The 16042-nt window shown below is 43.8% G+C and overlaps 2 protein-coding genes across 3 annotated transcripts in view; both read right to left on the bottom strand.

Moving 5' to 3' along the window:
- Positions 1-1892, bottom strand: part of LOC311132918 (slit homolog 1 protein-like) — a gene marked incomplete at its 5' end in the record, with an annotated part of 150045 nt that extends 148153 nt beyond the window's left edge. The window contains one exon of the mRNA XM_084166303.1: positions 1690-1892. Coding sequence (XP_084022429.1) covers positions 1690-1892 — 203 coding nt within the window. The remainder of the gene's footprint in view (positions 1-1689) is intronic.
- Positions 1893-4893: 3001 nt separating this feature from the next.
- On the bottom strand, positions 4894-10848 carry LOC311135690 (rho GTPase-activating protein 19-like). 2 transcript variants are annotated; one of them, XM_084169710.1, is made up of 11 exons: positions 10778-10848; positions 10147-10397; positions 9950-10030; positions 9228-9437; positions 8624-8850; positions 8326-8412; positions 7971-8036; positions 7622-7804; positions 7163-7261; positions 6940-7059; positions 4894-6453 (listed from the first exon to the last, which is right to left on the bottom strand). In XM_084169710.1, exons 1-11 carry the CDS (start codon positions 10825-10827, stop codon positions 6397-6399), a joined length of 1431 nt encoding a protein of 476 aa, XP_084025836.1. In that variant the 5' UTR covers positions 10828-10848; the 3' UTR covers positions 4894-6396. The 2 variants fall into 2 exon arrangements, with proteins under 2 accessions (XP_084025836.1, XP_084025837.1); XM_084169711.1 differs by lacking the exon at positions 4894-6453 and having other exon boundaries at positions 6949-7057.
- Positions 10849-16042: the final 5194 nt, after the last annotated feature.

The following is a 16042-nucleotide window of genomic DNA, read 5'->3' as shown; positions in this document are numbered from 1 at the left end:
ACACACATGCACGCACGTACACACGCGCACATAAACAGAAAGCTTTAAACGCTTGACTACCAAATAATAAAATCTGCATGACATACGCACACACTGACAACTTAAAAGTCTAACTGCCAAAGAGTGAACTTCTACTAGAACTATACACAGAGATGCAAATAAATCCTTCCTATTTAGCAAGAAGGTTTGAAGCATGAAATCACATTACAAATCCCAGGTATAACAGTTAGTATACATGACCTACACATGCATAAACTAACTGCAACACATAAAATGCACTTCAGGTTAACTATGGTACACTCTCAGTGCGAACGGCTATTCATGTAAAAGGAAACCACAAAATCATAATGTTTCCCCCTACAAAATGTCCCAAGCGTGCGTCTGTCTGTCTGTGTGTGTGTGTGTGTGTGTGTGTGTGTGTGTGTGTGTGTGTGTGTGTGTGTGTGTGTGTGTGTTCTGTCTGTGAACATACAAGCAGCTCTGACATATGCATCTGGTACAAAAAGGTGTTCTTAGAAATTAAATATGGAATTCAAGAAATATGCAGTCAGCTCCCGCTACGCAAACGCTGCTTCTGACACAAGTGTTTCTCTCCTCTGCTCTGCTTTCTCTCTTCTCTCTCTCATCCATTCCCACAACATATTTTATTCATCTGAGCTATTCTAGAAGCTGAAACAGAACAATCTATTTCCCTCACCTCTCCTCCTCCTCTCCTCACCACTGATTTACAGATGAATATTTCAAAAGGAAATCCATAAAAGGAGAAATCTCTTTCCTTCCACTTTCTCCTTCCTTGTACAAGACGTCTAGCAGATCTTCTCACAGGCAGGACACACTTAAGGAGCAGATCTGCTTAATTTTCTACATGATTTAACAATTTGGGGAGAGGGGGTCTGCAAGAGGGAGGGAGGGCTGGTGCAGGAGAGGGAAAGAGAGAGAGAGAGAGAGAGAGAGAGAGAGAGAGTAAAAAGAGAGGATCCAGTCTGCAGATAGAGAACTAACTATATCATCAGGAGAATACACAGTGTCCTGAAACCAACAGAATGTAGGGTAACATTTCTTTACATCTTGTCTAGAGGGAGTTTAATTAAAAATGGATTATTTTGCGTTAGAGAAGATTGAAATAAAAAATGCAAATATGCAGTGAAATTCAGCTTATATATACAAATGCCATACCACCACATCAATAAAAATTTACTGATTTAATCATCTCACAGTAACATTTTTCAACATAGAAAAGGTGAAATAGTGAAGATTAACTGTCAATTGTATTAATTATATTAAGCTTAACTTAATTACTGGAGCATTTCCACATTTTGCGGTGAACATGTATACATTTTACTGTGTGAGCAAGTATGAACACACACACATACACAAAACAACGCCAGGTATGTAAATCATGGACCATGAACGGCATACATCTGCTCCTGCTCTTTCCTTCATGCCTATTTATACCTGACTGGAATGCAATGCACGCACACACACACACACACACATACACACCACTCAGGGCTATTGTTCTCTTTCTGTCTCAGCAAAGTCATGTGCACCACCACACACATAGAAACAGATACACAGATACACAGAGACAGGGAACCAGGGACAGGCAGACAAATACACACATTTAGTATGGAGACAGACAGACACACACACACACAGGTATGGTATGGTACAGAAGTAAATACTTACAGTCTCTCTGTGTTGCGAGGTATATTCCGGGGCATGGTTTTGATGCCCAGCCCATGGCAGTCCACCGTGGTGCCACTGCAGGTACACAAGGCAGGGCACGCGCTGACATAGCCTGTCACCAGGGCACAGAGAACCAGCACACACACCCAGTATCCAGGCAACCTCCCCACGCCTGCCCCAGAACAAGCTCCTCTACCGGGCATGATCTCCACGACTGCAGCCTCCTGTTTCTCAAAACCTGACTCCAAAAAAGCCTTTTCTCTTTCTTTCTCCCTCTCTCTGCAAAATCCCAAAGTCCTACTACACTACAAGTTTTCTACAATCAGTGTGTAGGCTCTTGTAGAATGAGAAAGAAATCTAACTGTTACAACATAAAATAGGGCTAGAAATAAGTAATGTCCTTAGTTGGTAATGTATTCTGAAAGGCTTGATTTTCTTCTCTTTTTCTCTCCTTGCAAAGGGAACTATCCACCTCTCTCTTCTCTTTGTGGAGTTGTTCTGTTCTGCACTCGTTCGCTCACGTCTCTTCTCTCTCTGTCCCGCTCTGCTCTGCTCGTCTGGATAGGGGGAATGGGGAAAGAGCAGAATGAAGAAAAGCCTATCTCTCTCTCCTACACACAGCAGTCATCCATCACAAGGATCTACAAATAGCAGACCCCTGACTCCACCCCTCCCCCTTCCCTCCTCACCCCCCCCCCCCCCCCCCTACAGAACCCTGCCTGAACTCTCTCATTCTCTCTCAATCTGTCTTTTAGTCCCTCATTTTCTCTCTCACCCTCACAACTCTCTCTCTGTCCTTTATTCTCCGTTTCATTCTCTCCCAGGCTTGCCTCCAGGCAGCCACTGTAGAGCAGAGAGCAGTAACCTGTGTGACACTGGTCAACCCCTGTCCCCAGTGTGTGTCCCCAGCATCACAAAGGATTGTGTACGTGTGTGTGTATGTACGTATGTGTGTATACATACATACAGAATTTACATTTATGACCACCTAATATAAGGACTTGGACATTAGTAGACTGTTAGTCTCCAACCTCTCTACACACAATGAAATAAACACCTCTGGCTTGGCTCTGTGCTCCGGCTCTGCACAGCTCACTGTGTCAAACCCTCCACTTCATCTCTTCCTGCATGCACTGTGGTGGAACCATCCCAAAACAAACACTATAACAGAACCTGAAGGATCCTGGAACCCCAGTCTCTGGCTGACAAAGACAGAGAGAGGAGAAAAAGACAGAGAGAGAGACTGAGGGAGATGAGGTACTGTACAAACAAGCAGAGAGGTGTGCTCCGTCCTTCCCAGGCCCCGTCAGACACACGTTGTAGAGAGGGATCCATCTGGCCCAGTAAAAGAGTCAGTGGTGTGTAGATCTTCCTAACATGGGTCCTGAACACAGGGGAGAGGGTGGTGTTTAGGGCGTAATGGAGGCGTCTCTCCCTGTCCATCCGCTCTCTTACAAAGCTGGGAATGGAATGCACACACACACACCTCTCTGTTTGTCCTAGACGTGGGAAGGGACGACACCAATTTGCACTTAAGAGAACTGGCAAACTGCAGACAGCACCACAACTCATACAGAAAATAAATGAAGTCAACTGCAAGGCTCAGGCGCATGTCTCTTTTGTTTGTGTAGTAATTTAGTAGTAACTAGAGTTTTACCAAAGAGAGAAAATAGAAGAGTGGTGTGAAGTTTTATTTTTAATTATTCTAAAACAACACTATGTATCAGGGGCGCAACTTTTACTGGGGACGAGCACATTCAGAAATTGCATTTTTGTCCCCCCCCCCCAGTTTTATCATTGGAATGTGATACAAAACAAGGCAACGGTGTGCTTTAGGACCATGCAGACGCCTCAGAGCGGTCGGGTAGGCAGTTTGGAGTGTTCATCCGACTGGATTTCAAAAAGAATAATAAAGTAATGTCCCCCCCACTTCCAAAACCAAAGTTGCACCCCTGCTATGCATAGCTGGGGAATGTTACTTATGGGGTTGGGTATGGATGTGTGTCTGAATGAGCTTGGGACAAACTGTGTCTGAAAAACAAATTCTAAATAAAACTCCTGAGTTTGACGTGGTAACTATATACAGTAGTGACCATTGGTATTTCAAGCACGGTCGCTGTTGTCCTGTTGTGTATTTACAGGACCTGAGAGCGAGAGCAGTCACCTGCTGGAGGTCTGTAAAACCTGTGTACAACATATACACGACACACACACACATTAAGAGGCGTGCACACACTCACACACAGATGTGCACAACGTATACTTCCAATACCAAACATGCAACAACACAGACACCATCATGACTCACACGTTCCCATCACCTGCATTGTGGATAACTTCAGTTCTTTGACCCCCTTTTCTATCATACCCCTCTCCTTACTCACAGGGTTACCAGGAGAAACGTCAACTGCAGACACATATAGAAACATTCCAGGAACAAAAGTCTAAATTAAACTGTAAGGAAAGTGTATGATGTCATATATCATTACATTTTTACATTTTAGTCATTTAGCAGATGCTCTTATCCAGAGCGACTTACAGTTAGTGAGTGCATTCATTTTCATACTGGCCCCCTGTGGGAAACGAACCCACAACCCTGGCGTTGCAAGCGCCATGCTCTACCAACTGAGCTACAGGGGACTTTCACTTTCATTTTAGTCATTTAGCAGAAGCTCTTATCCAGAGCGACTTACAGTTAGTGAGTGCATACATTATTATTACCAGGGACAAGATAAACACACTTATTTAAATGTATACTCACTTTTTCTGAACATCTTACTTATAGCAAAGTAGAGACAGAGTTAAAAAAATTCTACACGTTTCCAAGCTGAAAAATAATTGTCAGAAAATATTTAACACTAAACATCTACTGAAGTGGTTTCAGGGTGTCTTCACAAAAGGCTGAGCATTTGCATCTCAAGTGCTCCATCTTGTGGTTAAAACTTCAACTGCACTCAGTCACTGCAGACCGGTCACTAGTTCCAGGCAGTTTAGCAGACAAAACCAAAGAGATCAAATTCACTAAATACCTATAAATAAATTAAATACTAAAACATGTACATTAAACATAACCTGGCCATATTTTAAAGTCTTCAATCACGGTCAATCTTCAGCATGACATCGTTTCAGTTTAAAACATTGTCTCTGTTGATTATCAATATTTCACACAACGTATAACAATGAAGGAAATAAAGATGTTTGTTTCATTATCTTTTAATGGCAGTTTGTTGCATAGCTTCACATTAGTGCCAATAATGACAGACAAGCTGTTGTACATAGTGCTACTCAGACCCGGTGGCATGTAGCACATTCACATTTAACAGACAGAATTCTGATGCTCATCGTCAGATCAGTATAACAGAATCGTTTGACATGGTAATGCCGCTCACACAGAAATATATATTCACATTTCCACAAAAATAAATAATTCATGTTGGTAGAGGACTTGTGTGAAGATATGGTTGAATCTTGTCAGGATTCAGCGCTCAATGTCTGACTAAATCTGAAAACTAGGTATAAACATAGAGAACCAATGCAGATAGGCCTAAACCATGGATAAAAATGTTCGATATGAAATAACTAATATTGTAACACAGATTGCATAGCAAAACTTTTTTGTAACAGAATCAAAAGGACATTGCATAAAATATTGCATAAAACATAAGTGGATAAAAAAAAAGAATATATTTTAAAAAACTGACCATTAATACACATTTTGGTTGTAGTCTCAGAGAAAAGTTTTAAAAAAAAAGTATTTAAATAGAGAGAAAATCACAGTGTTGACAGATTAAGACTGTGGCTAAAGAATAAACAGTGAGTTCACACCAGTTGTAATAACACTAGAGCATTAGCTACGCCTACTCCGTTGGTCTCATTGACGTCTACTAGGTTTTCCTTAACACGTGACCCGACCAGGAAAACCCCTAGTCATAGCCCTACATACCATGTTCCAAGCCTTCACTCTCACTAATTTCTCCCTCCATCTTTCTTTCACACTCATCCCCATCGCTCTGCTAAGTCTGAACACATTATAAACAGCCACATTGACGATGCTACTGCCTCCACAGCTACACCAACTGGAATACATTAGACTATCTCAATGGGATTTACAGGCTTAAATAAAGATTATATAAAATATAATGCATCACAACTCAACTTTACTACTTTGCTAATATAATTTGAAGGCACTCAAAACACTTTGCTTAACTTAAACGTTTTGTCAATCGGAATTTAACCATCCTTTTTTAACCATCCAGTAATTTGCTACAATCCAGCGCAAACTTCCTATATCCAGCTTACTTCTACCTACCTGAGACAATGTTTGTCCACATAGCATGCTTTACACAGTAGTAACATTAACTCAAAACACATGCAAAAGTTTTAAGAGAAGTAAAACACAATGTGGGTTTAATTTGGTTCTCACTGGTTTTTCTAGTCATTCTAACTCTTACTTGACCTGAACGATAAAGGTGTACATTTGTTGTGTCGTCTCTTTCCAAACAGAACAAGGAAGATATTAAAAGGAATTCACTGGCCAAGCATGGTTCTACTGCTTTTAAGACACATCACATTATTTGGCTTGTAAATGACTTGACTGTAACTATCTCTCGGTGTCTCCCTGTTTGTTAAAAGATTCATTTTAAAACCAAGTTAGAGAAATGTTTTTGAGAGTGAGAGGAGAATGTTCTGTGGGTGAGCTGAGCTCTGCTAGACAGACGTCTCCTGCGTTGGCGAAAAGCACATCCTTTTAAGAGACGAGGAATCCTGAGAGAGAAAAGAGAGAGAACAACCCCATGTATTTCAGAGTTATGTCCGTTCTACTTAACCTTTGCGCCAAACCCATCTGACAATGTCACTCAAATAAACCCCATTGGGGAGAGCTGAGGTAGGGAGTTCTGCCCTGTGGTTAGCCACTGGTTGATGAGCTAACGGTAAGACACCATCCATACCACAATGCAGTAGTCATGGTTTAACTGGCTCACCAGTGCTGTGGTTTGAAGCCCTGCATATATGTCATTCTAAATTACCATATTATGAACATATTCTACCATTAATATCATATTAGTAATGGGGAGAACGACGCAGTCACCAACTGGTGACAGGTTTATAGCTGTGAATCATGCTGCCCACCAGTCAAACGGACAGTTTCATTTGTTTGGTTTGAACCTGAGACAAAGTAACACTTCACTATACCGCTCCTATTACGCACACATACAGTGACTTAGCTATGGAGTGGTGTAGAGTACTTACCCATCCAAAGCTGATGTCCTCCATCTCCTGTCTGTCCGCTGAGCTGCTGGGTCCTGGAGTCACCAGGCTAGTGCTGCTGCTACCCTTCTCCACTGGGCCCTGGGTACCTAATGCTCTCCTCTTGTACACACACAAACATAGCATTAAAAGCACACATACTGTATGTAACATTTTGCTGGGATTGACGGAACATTTAGTTATTATTTAAAATAATTGATGATACCTTGATGATTCCTCCAAAGGAGCGCGAGCGACGATGTTTCCTATTCGAGTGCAGGGTCTGTTGGTCACTCACTGGCGTCCCAGGGACCTGCTTAGCAAACTACACAACATACACAAAAACACTACCCAGACTACACACACTTACAGCGAAACAGTCTTAATAATAATTAGGAGGGTGCTTACATTGGTCCTATTTTCACAAGTGAGACATCCTCTGAGAGTGGGGTCACGGCCAGAGATCAGCCATTATTGACAGCGACCCTGTTGCAATTAGGATTAAGTGCCTTGCTCAAGGGCACGTCGACAGATTTTTCATCTAGTCGGCTCAGGGATTCGACCCAGCGACCTCTTGGTTACTGTCCCAACACTCTTAACCGCTAGGCTACCTGCCGCCACCTTGGCCAAACACTCATTATTTCTGCACATTCCGCAAATACAGGTGTAGGCGTGTGTGTCTCACCTGTCTGATGAGTTTCTTCTTCTTGGCAGACTCAGGCATGCTGCTGACCTGTTGGTAAAGCTCTCTGAGGGCCAGCTCAGTGTGTGTGTGACTGGTGGTGGTCCCATCTGTATACATCACACCCCCACCAGCCCTCTTAGAGGTTGAGGGGTGAGCACCCCCACCACACAGAGCCAGGCCATCCTGATGGGGAGGAGAGGGGGGAATTGATAACAGGTCTTAGCTGAATGTGAGAATGTATTCCCTGACAGAAGACATGCTTGATTTAGGTCGCCCGACACAGTGAAATAGTTCCAAAAGTGTGCAGTGATCGAATTTCAACTAGACAGAGTTTCTGTAGTGTACTCACCGTAAACTGGGAGGTGGTTGATCCTGTAAAATGCATGCAGGCGTGTTCTTTGACGTACGCAGGAGCCTTTAGTAAAAACACACAAATGTACCACCTTTGTCATTGTTTAGAGAAAGAAGACTTATTTAGACACACAAAACTCACAGGTTTTAGTTGACGTAACTTTCCAAAACTGTGATTGACATGTGAAATGATTGACTATGATGCAGATAGACAGTATTGACTCAGGTGAAAACCCCTGCCAGTTATTGTTCCAGAATCCAGATGATTGAGTGCTACAGAGGGAAGGGTAATGAATAAGGATATTGATTAAGAATGGCTGGTGGAGAATGAATGTTAGCCAGTCAATTTTCACCCTGAAGAGTTTCTGTGAGTGTTTGATGAGGAAAGCCACTGCGTTGTTTAGCTTCTTAATGTTCCCCTGGAGGTCGCTGGCTCGCACCTGGAAAAGACACACAACAATACTAATGAGTAAAGACACAACAATAATCAACTGATGGGAGAGAGGGATGGTGAGAGAGAGAAAGCGATTGTTTTGTTTGACATTTTACTGCATTGTTCGGCGCTAGTAACATAAGCATCTCGCTGCACACGCTATAACATCTGCTAAACTGTGTACGCGACCAATAAACTTTGATTTGATCTAGACGTACATGTTTGGGCCAGATGATGTGTGGAGCCACCATGGTGGCCAGGTTGATGGCAGACATCTTGTTGTTGTGCTGGTTGCGAGCGGTGTGGTAGAGCAGGTCCAGGAGCAGTTTGAGCAGACTGTGGTTGGCTGGAGGAAGCAGCATGAACAGCAGCTGGAAGGCCTCGATCTGACGCTCCTTATCTGGTACTGAAGTCTTGTTCCCCTTCTCATCAAACTGGGTCAGCTCTGGAGATGATAACCAAACGTTATGAAAATAATATGGTTATTTGGCAGACTTGTATCCAAAAATAGTTTTATATTTTAACACATACACTGAGCGTACAAAACATTAAGGACACCTGCTCTTTCCAATACATAGACTGACCAGGTGAATCCAGGTGAAAGCTATGATCCATTATTGATGTCACTTGTTAAATCCACTTCAATCAGTGTAGAAGAAGGGGAGGAGACAGGTTAAAGAAGGATTTTTAAGCCTTGAGACAATTGAGACCTGGATTGTGTATGTGTGCCATTCAGAAGCAAGGGTGCAACTCAATATTAGGAAGGTGTTCCTAATGTTTGGTATATTTAGGTTATATGGCTTGTTGTTGTGTGTGTGTTACCTGCTATCTTCAGATGGGCGTGGTAGTGTCTGTGTGTGAGTAGGGGTTCGGGCAGCTCTCCTAGGAAGGCTTTAAGCAGGGTGGCAGCATCATTAGGATGGAAGTCCCCGGTCTCCAGGTCTATCTCTGTCCCGGCATTCAACATCTCTCTCAGGGCTGCCTGCCGCAGGCTGTGGCCTGGCACACGGAACAACCCCTCCACATGGAGGTCTGAGAGAGACGGATTACATACGGATAGAGAGAAGGGGAAGAGATAAGTAGGGAGAAGGAGGTGTATGAGAGAGAGAGAGAAGCAGTGGTGAGAGAATGGGGGGGGGGGGGCAGAGAAATGCAAGAGAGGAGAGAGAAAGAGGTCAGACAGAAACAGAAAATAGGAGAGTAAAGTGTTTTCAGCTGAATTATTGACTCCCTTGCTCTATCCTAGAGTCCACTTTCAGATGATGACATCACTAGAGCAGGAAATAGACCATGAGCTCATACCTACTCACTCATTCAGCGCTCAGACTAGATATTAACACTAAAGACAGACTGGGCCAGGAACTAACGTACAGAAAGCCTATTAGGTGCTTCAGCCAGGAAGTCGAGTGGAGGACAGAACTAGGAGATTAAAACATGTGGAATTAGAACACTCCTACAAAACGTTGAGAAAGCAAATGGTATTTTTATTTCTAGATGAAGGCAGAAAGGTGAGCTTGTAAAGATGGGATAATTGTAGAGCTCACTCTTGCTGAGGTATTCAATCAGCTGGTAGATCTGTGCTATGCCCTCCTCCGTCAGAGTAGCACCAAACACCACTCCTTTGTCTGGAAATCACAAAAAGGTTTGGAGTGAATGGACAGCACAGGACCTTTGAGATGCACACGACACAAAGACCTCAGTGTGTGTGTGTGTCGAGTACACAACATTACGGTAAGTTCACCTTTGCGTTTCAGAAAGTTGAGAGAGCGTAGGAAGCCTGTGTGTGCTGTAGGCAGTCTGGGGTCTGCCTCTCCTGTGAGCTGGGCAAACTCATCCCCGGGCAGGTCTATGAGCCTGGTGATGTTACTGAGGACCAGCTCTGTGAACACCTGGGGACGCTCATGTCTCAGACGCTCCACTAAGAAATCTGGGTTGAAGATGATAGGCTGGGGTGCAGGGTCCTGAGAGATCACTACACTGCACACGGTCCCGCTGGGGTGGGAGGGGAGAGAGTACAGACATTAGTCTGGTTGTTATTGTTTAGCAGCTAATTAGCTACTTAATGTTACCTAGAAAGAATGTTCAGACCTGATTTATCAAGGAACCAACAAGCAACTATGTCTTGAATATACCAATTTGCAAACCCTTTATATCAATCAAGTATGTAGCTGGATAGCTAGCTAACGAACGTAGCATGGCTAGGGAAGTTAGTTAGCCAGTTGGCTAACTCCTTGCTAGCCAAATCTATCTCTCCAGCTGGTTGAGTAACATTAGGCGTTTGATAGATAGCAACAGTCATAGCCACATAATGAGTGTAATTGTGTTATCGTGCAAACTGTTCGGAAGTCAACACTGTTTGATGATATCTCTACCTTCTGTTTTGTTTGTTTTCGTTGGGGGGGTTTTCCGCCGCCATGTCCATTTTGAATCTTCCGCTGTTACATTCCTTGCCCGCCTCCTTTCATGCTGAAACTACCACCAAAGACAGAAGGGGTAAACCAGACACCTCACAGGGGCTATAAATCTGAAGCATCCGTTTAGAACGTTTTCTCACCACCAAATATGGTAGTGAGAACAAGTCCAGTCGCGAATAGTGGGAGAGGATGGAACTAGGCTAAACTGGGCCAACGTTCTGATAATTTTCTCATCGATGAAACATCTGGCATTTTACATTTTAGTCATTTAGCAGACGCTCTTATCCAGAGCGACTTACAGTTAGTGAGTGCATACATTTTTCAATAAATGTTTCTGTTCCCAAAACCAGAATATGTTACGAACACAGTGCACTAGGTTTTATAGACTTGACGCTTTGCCTATATATATATATATATATATATACACACTGCTCAAAAACAAAAAAGGGAACACTTAAACAACACAATGTAACTCCAAGTCAATCACACTTCTGTGAAATCAAACTGTCCACTTAGGAAGCAACACTGATTGACAATAAATGTCACATGCTGTTGTGCAAATGGAATAGACAACAGGTGGAAATTATAGGCAATTAGCAAGACACCCCCAATAAAGGACTGGTTTTGCAGGTGGTGACCACAGACCACTTCTCAGTTCCTATGCTTCCTGGCTGATGTTTTGGTCACTTTTGAATGCTGGCGGTGCTTTCACTCTAGTGGTAGCATGAGACGGAGTCTACAACCCACACAAGTGGCTCAGGTAGTGCAGCTCATCCAGGATGGCACATCAATGCGAGCTGTGGCAAGAAGGTTTGCTGTGTCTGTCAGCGTAGTGTCCAGAGCATGGAGGCGCTACCAGGAGACAGGCCAGTACATCAGGAGACGTGGAGGAGGCCGTAGGAGGGCAACAACCCAGCAGCAGGACTGCTACCTCCGCCTTTGTGCAAGGAGGAGCAGGAGGAGCACTGCCAGAGCCCTGCAAAATGACCTCCAGCAGGCAACAAATGTGCATGTGTCTGCTCAAACGGTCAGAAACAGACTCCATGAGGGTGGTATGAGGGCCCGACGTCCACAGGTGGGGGTTGTGCTTACAGCCCAACACCGTGCAGGACATTTGGCATTTGCCAGAGAACACCAAGATTGGCAAATTCGCCACTGGCGCCCTGTGCTCTTCACAGATGAAAGCAGGTTCACACTGAGCATGTGACAGACGTGACAGAGTCTGGAGACGCCGTGGAGAATGTTCTGCTGCCTGCAACATCCTCCAGCATGACCGGTTTGGCGGTAGGTCAGTCATGGTGTGAGGTGGCATTTCTTTGGGGGGCCGCACAGCCCTCCATGTGCTCGCCAGAGGTAGCCTGACTGCCATTAAGTACCGAGATGAGATCCTCAGACCCTTTGTGAGACCATATGCTGGTGCAGTTGGCCCTGGGTTCCTCCTAATGCAAGACAATGCTAGACCTCATGTGGCTGGAGTGTGTCAGCAGTTCCTGCAAGAGGAAGGCATTGATGCTATGGACTGGCCCGCCCGTTCCCCAGACCTGAATCCAATTGAGCACATCTGGGACATCATGTCTCGCTCCATCCACCAACGCCACGTTGCACCACAGACTGTCCAGGAGTTGGCGGATGCTTTAGTCCAGGTCTGGGAGGAGATCCCTCAGGAGACCATCCGCCACCTCATCAGGAGCATGCCCAGGCGTTGTAGGGAGGTCATACAGGCACGTGGAGGCCACACACACTACTGAGCCTCATTTTGACTTGTTTTAAGGACATTACATCAAAGTTGGATCAGCCTGTAGTGTGGTTTTCCACTTTAATTTTGAGGGTGACTCCAAATCCAGACCTCCATGGGTTGATAAATTTGATTTCCATTGATAATTTTTGTGTGATTTTGTTGTCAGCACATTCAACTATGTAAAGAAAAAAGTATTTAATAAGATTATTTCATTCATTCAGATCTAGGATGTGTTATTTTAGTGTTCCCTTTCTTTTTTGAGCAGTGTATATTTATTTTGCTTTGTTTAGGAGTGCTAGTCCAATTGAGTTTGTGCATACGCGCACTTCACACAGGAGGCGTTCCCTAATGGAGATATGCAAATACAAGCTATAACACACCAATTGGATCTCGCTAGCTCCTGCTTCGCTTTACCCACCTCCTTTCTTGTTCTGCCCACTATGCTTCATTTGCTACCACTGTAAACGACACAGATGAACTATCTTGTGTTAGTTAGAAATATCTTTGCTACCACTGGATCCATTATACTTTGATCCACACAATGAAAGAAAAAAAATGTACCCTACCATCTAACCAGAGAAGGCTGGTGGGGGAGCTATAGGAGGAATACATGGAATGGTATCAAACACTGCAAACATGAAAACCACATTTGACTCAGTTCCATTTATTCAATTTCAGCCATTACAATGAGCCTGTCTTCTTATAGCCCCTCTCACCAGCCTCCACTGCATCTAACCCTACACTCATTAAAACCCACCACCCTATTCAAGGGTTTCCCAAACTCGGTCCTGCCCCCTCCCACACACACCCATTTTGTTTTTTGCCCTAGCACTACACAGCTGATTCAAGTAACCAACTTATCATCAAGCTTTGATTATTTTAATCAGCTGTGTAGTGCTAGGGCAAAAGCCAAAAGGTGCACCCAGGGTGGGCCCAGGACTGACTTTGGGAAACCCTGCCCTATTCCACTATTTAACCCCATCTGCCCCTACCCCAACAACCTGGGAGGAAAGGACACCACCACTCAACACACCCTGTAACTCTTCTGAAGTGCAAACATTGTACCCCCAAATACTTCTCTGTCGCTGCCACCACAACATCTATTTTCTGTGACTTACGTTCCATCTCTGCTGTACAGTTGAAAACCATAGCTATAAACACAAATAATCCAACCTTAATGAAGCATATATCACTCGTTGACCTATCCCGCTGTGCTGCACAGATCTACTATTCACCGGGATCCTCTCAGCATCCCTCACCCATCCTCAACTTTCTTCACTGCCTCAGCATGACAACTTCTGTACTATTCTGACCACCTCAGCCTGCCTCTCTCGGACACTTCCGATCCCCAGCAACATGGGCACTTCTACATTTGACACAACATTTCCCACCGAAACGACACATTCCTCTGTCCCATGCCCTCCTGCACACTTCCCACATCTTGGAATCTCCCTCCTATACACTGCTGCAACATGACCATACAGGTGGAACCTGAAACACTGCAATGGGTTCTGCACAAAAACTCTTAACACCATCACTTGATATATCCTAACATGACTTTGTCGGGTAAAGACTGATTCAAAACTCAAAAAGACAGACAGTGACTCCTCTACTTCCCCATGCTCACCACCAGACCTGCGTCGCACCAAACGGCAGGCGTCACAAACACCGGGAATATTCAACTTCAATTGCTCCACCTCCGCACTTAACACTACCGCACCTTCCACTTCCCTTAACTCGCCCTCATTCACTCTGTTTGTACTTGCCACCAGTTTTCTTCACCCCCATCTCCCTTTCTATCGCCATCTTCATCAAATTCAACCTCTGCTTTCCTCATTCTCTTCGACACCTTCTTCCTCTCTTTCCTCTTCCATTCCTCACAGCGGGAACAGTAGACTGTCTCCTGCAGTTTAGGTTGAGGCAGTAAGTTCCCACACTCATAACAGAAGTTCCTGTGGTTCCCCTTTGTCTCTGTAGCCTTTTTCCACTCGACCGTCGCCACAAAATCCATTATCGTACCTCATTTCACTCCCGTTTTCTCAAGGAAAGCAGTCAGCCTCCACCATCCCTCAAGTTTCTAATCCTTTCTCCCCCCGAGGCAGGCCTGAGCTGTCCTGCTGTGATCCCGTCTAACCATTGGACCCCAAACCTAATCTTCTGATTGTCTTTAAAGCCTTGAATATGATAAGGATTTCGTTTTGTATTTTAATTTTATAATTTGTATTATATTGAATTTGAATGTAATATTGTTGAATGTTTCATGCACAAATTGAATCATTGAAGTCATACATTTCACTTGTATTTCATTATTTGAAACTGAATGAATATTGCATTCAGTTTTAAAATACCATTTCAATTTAATTGAATATTTGAATTCAATATGTATATATTCAGTTTCAATATGCTAGATATTGCATTCATTGTGTATGTATCAAGTTTACAAACCATGACTTCAAGTTAATCAACGTTTCATACACTGAGTGTGCAAAACATTAAGAACACCTGCTCTTCCATGACATAGACTGACTAGGTGAATCCAGTTGAAAGCTATGATCCCTTATTGATGTCACCTGTTAAATCCACTTCTATCTGTGTCGATGAAGGGGAGGAGACAGGTTAAAGAAGGATTTTTAAGCCTTGAGACAACAGAGACATGGATTGTGTATGTGTGCCATTCAGAGGGGGAAATGGGCAAGACAAAACATTTAAGTGCCTTTGAACTGCGTATGGTAGTAGGTGCCAGGCACACTGGTTTCTGTCAAGAACTGCAACGCTGCTGGGTTTTTCCACACTCAAATGTTTTCCTCCCGTTTGTATCAAGAATGGTCCACAACCCAAAGGACATCCAGCCAACTTGATACAACTGTGGGAAGCATTGGAGTCAACATGGGCCAGCATCCCTGTGGAACGCTTTCGATACCTTGTAGAGTCCATGCCTCGACGAATTGAGGCTGTTCTGATGGCAAAAGGGAGGGTATTATTGGGGCCAAATTGCGTTTTTTGTGTGACACTCCCTTCTAACACGGCCTGTGATCATCATAGAGGGGGACAGAAAGCACATCCATGCTCCAGAGAGTCTTAGGTTTCAGAAATGGGATCATAATAGCTTATAACCAAAACTGTTCAAACGTTAGCACCAAATTCATTGGAAGAAAATATATTCAAGATGTCACATCGGCTTCTGAAACTGCCAGAAGCTTTTGTTTACCACAGAGAGTGTTTGATTATACGCTATATATACAAAAGTATGTGGACACCCCTTCAAATTAGTGGATTCGGCTATTTCAGCCACACCCGTTGCTGACAGGTGTATAAAATCGAGCACAAAGCCATGCAATCTCCAAAGACAAACATTGGCAGTAGAATGGCCTTACTGAAGAGCTCAGTTACTTTCAACATGGCATTGTCTTGGAATGCCACCTTTCCAACAAGTCAGTTCATCAAATTTCTGCCCATGTCAACGATAAGTGCTGTTACTGTGAAGT

This window comes from Coregonus lavaretus, assembly GCF_964263955.1.
Source record: "Coregonus lavaretus genome assembly, chromosome: 1".
NCBI classification, from domain to species: Eukaryota; Metazoa; Chordata; class Actinopteri; order Salmoniformes; family Salmonidae; genus Coregonus; species Coregonus lavaretus.
Note: the sequence above shows the minus strand (reverse complement) of the source record. Positions and strands in the feature narration are given on the sequence as shown.

Excerpts from the sequence above, each read along its gene's own strand:
- LOC311135690 (XM_084169710.1), bottom strand. The coding sequence starts at position 10,827 with ATGGACATGGCGGCGGAAAACCCCCCCAACGAAAACAAACAAAACAGA. Across the intron at positions 10,398-10,777 it reads GAAAACAAACAAAACAGAAG|CGGGACCGTGTGCAGTGTAG; the intron begins GTAGAGATATCA and ends CTCCCACCCCAG. Across the intron at positions 8,851-9,227 it reads CGCCCATCTGAAGATAGCAG|AGCTGACCCAGTTTGATGAG; the intron begins GTAACACACACA and ends TATCATCTCCAG.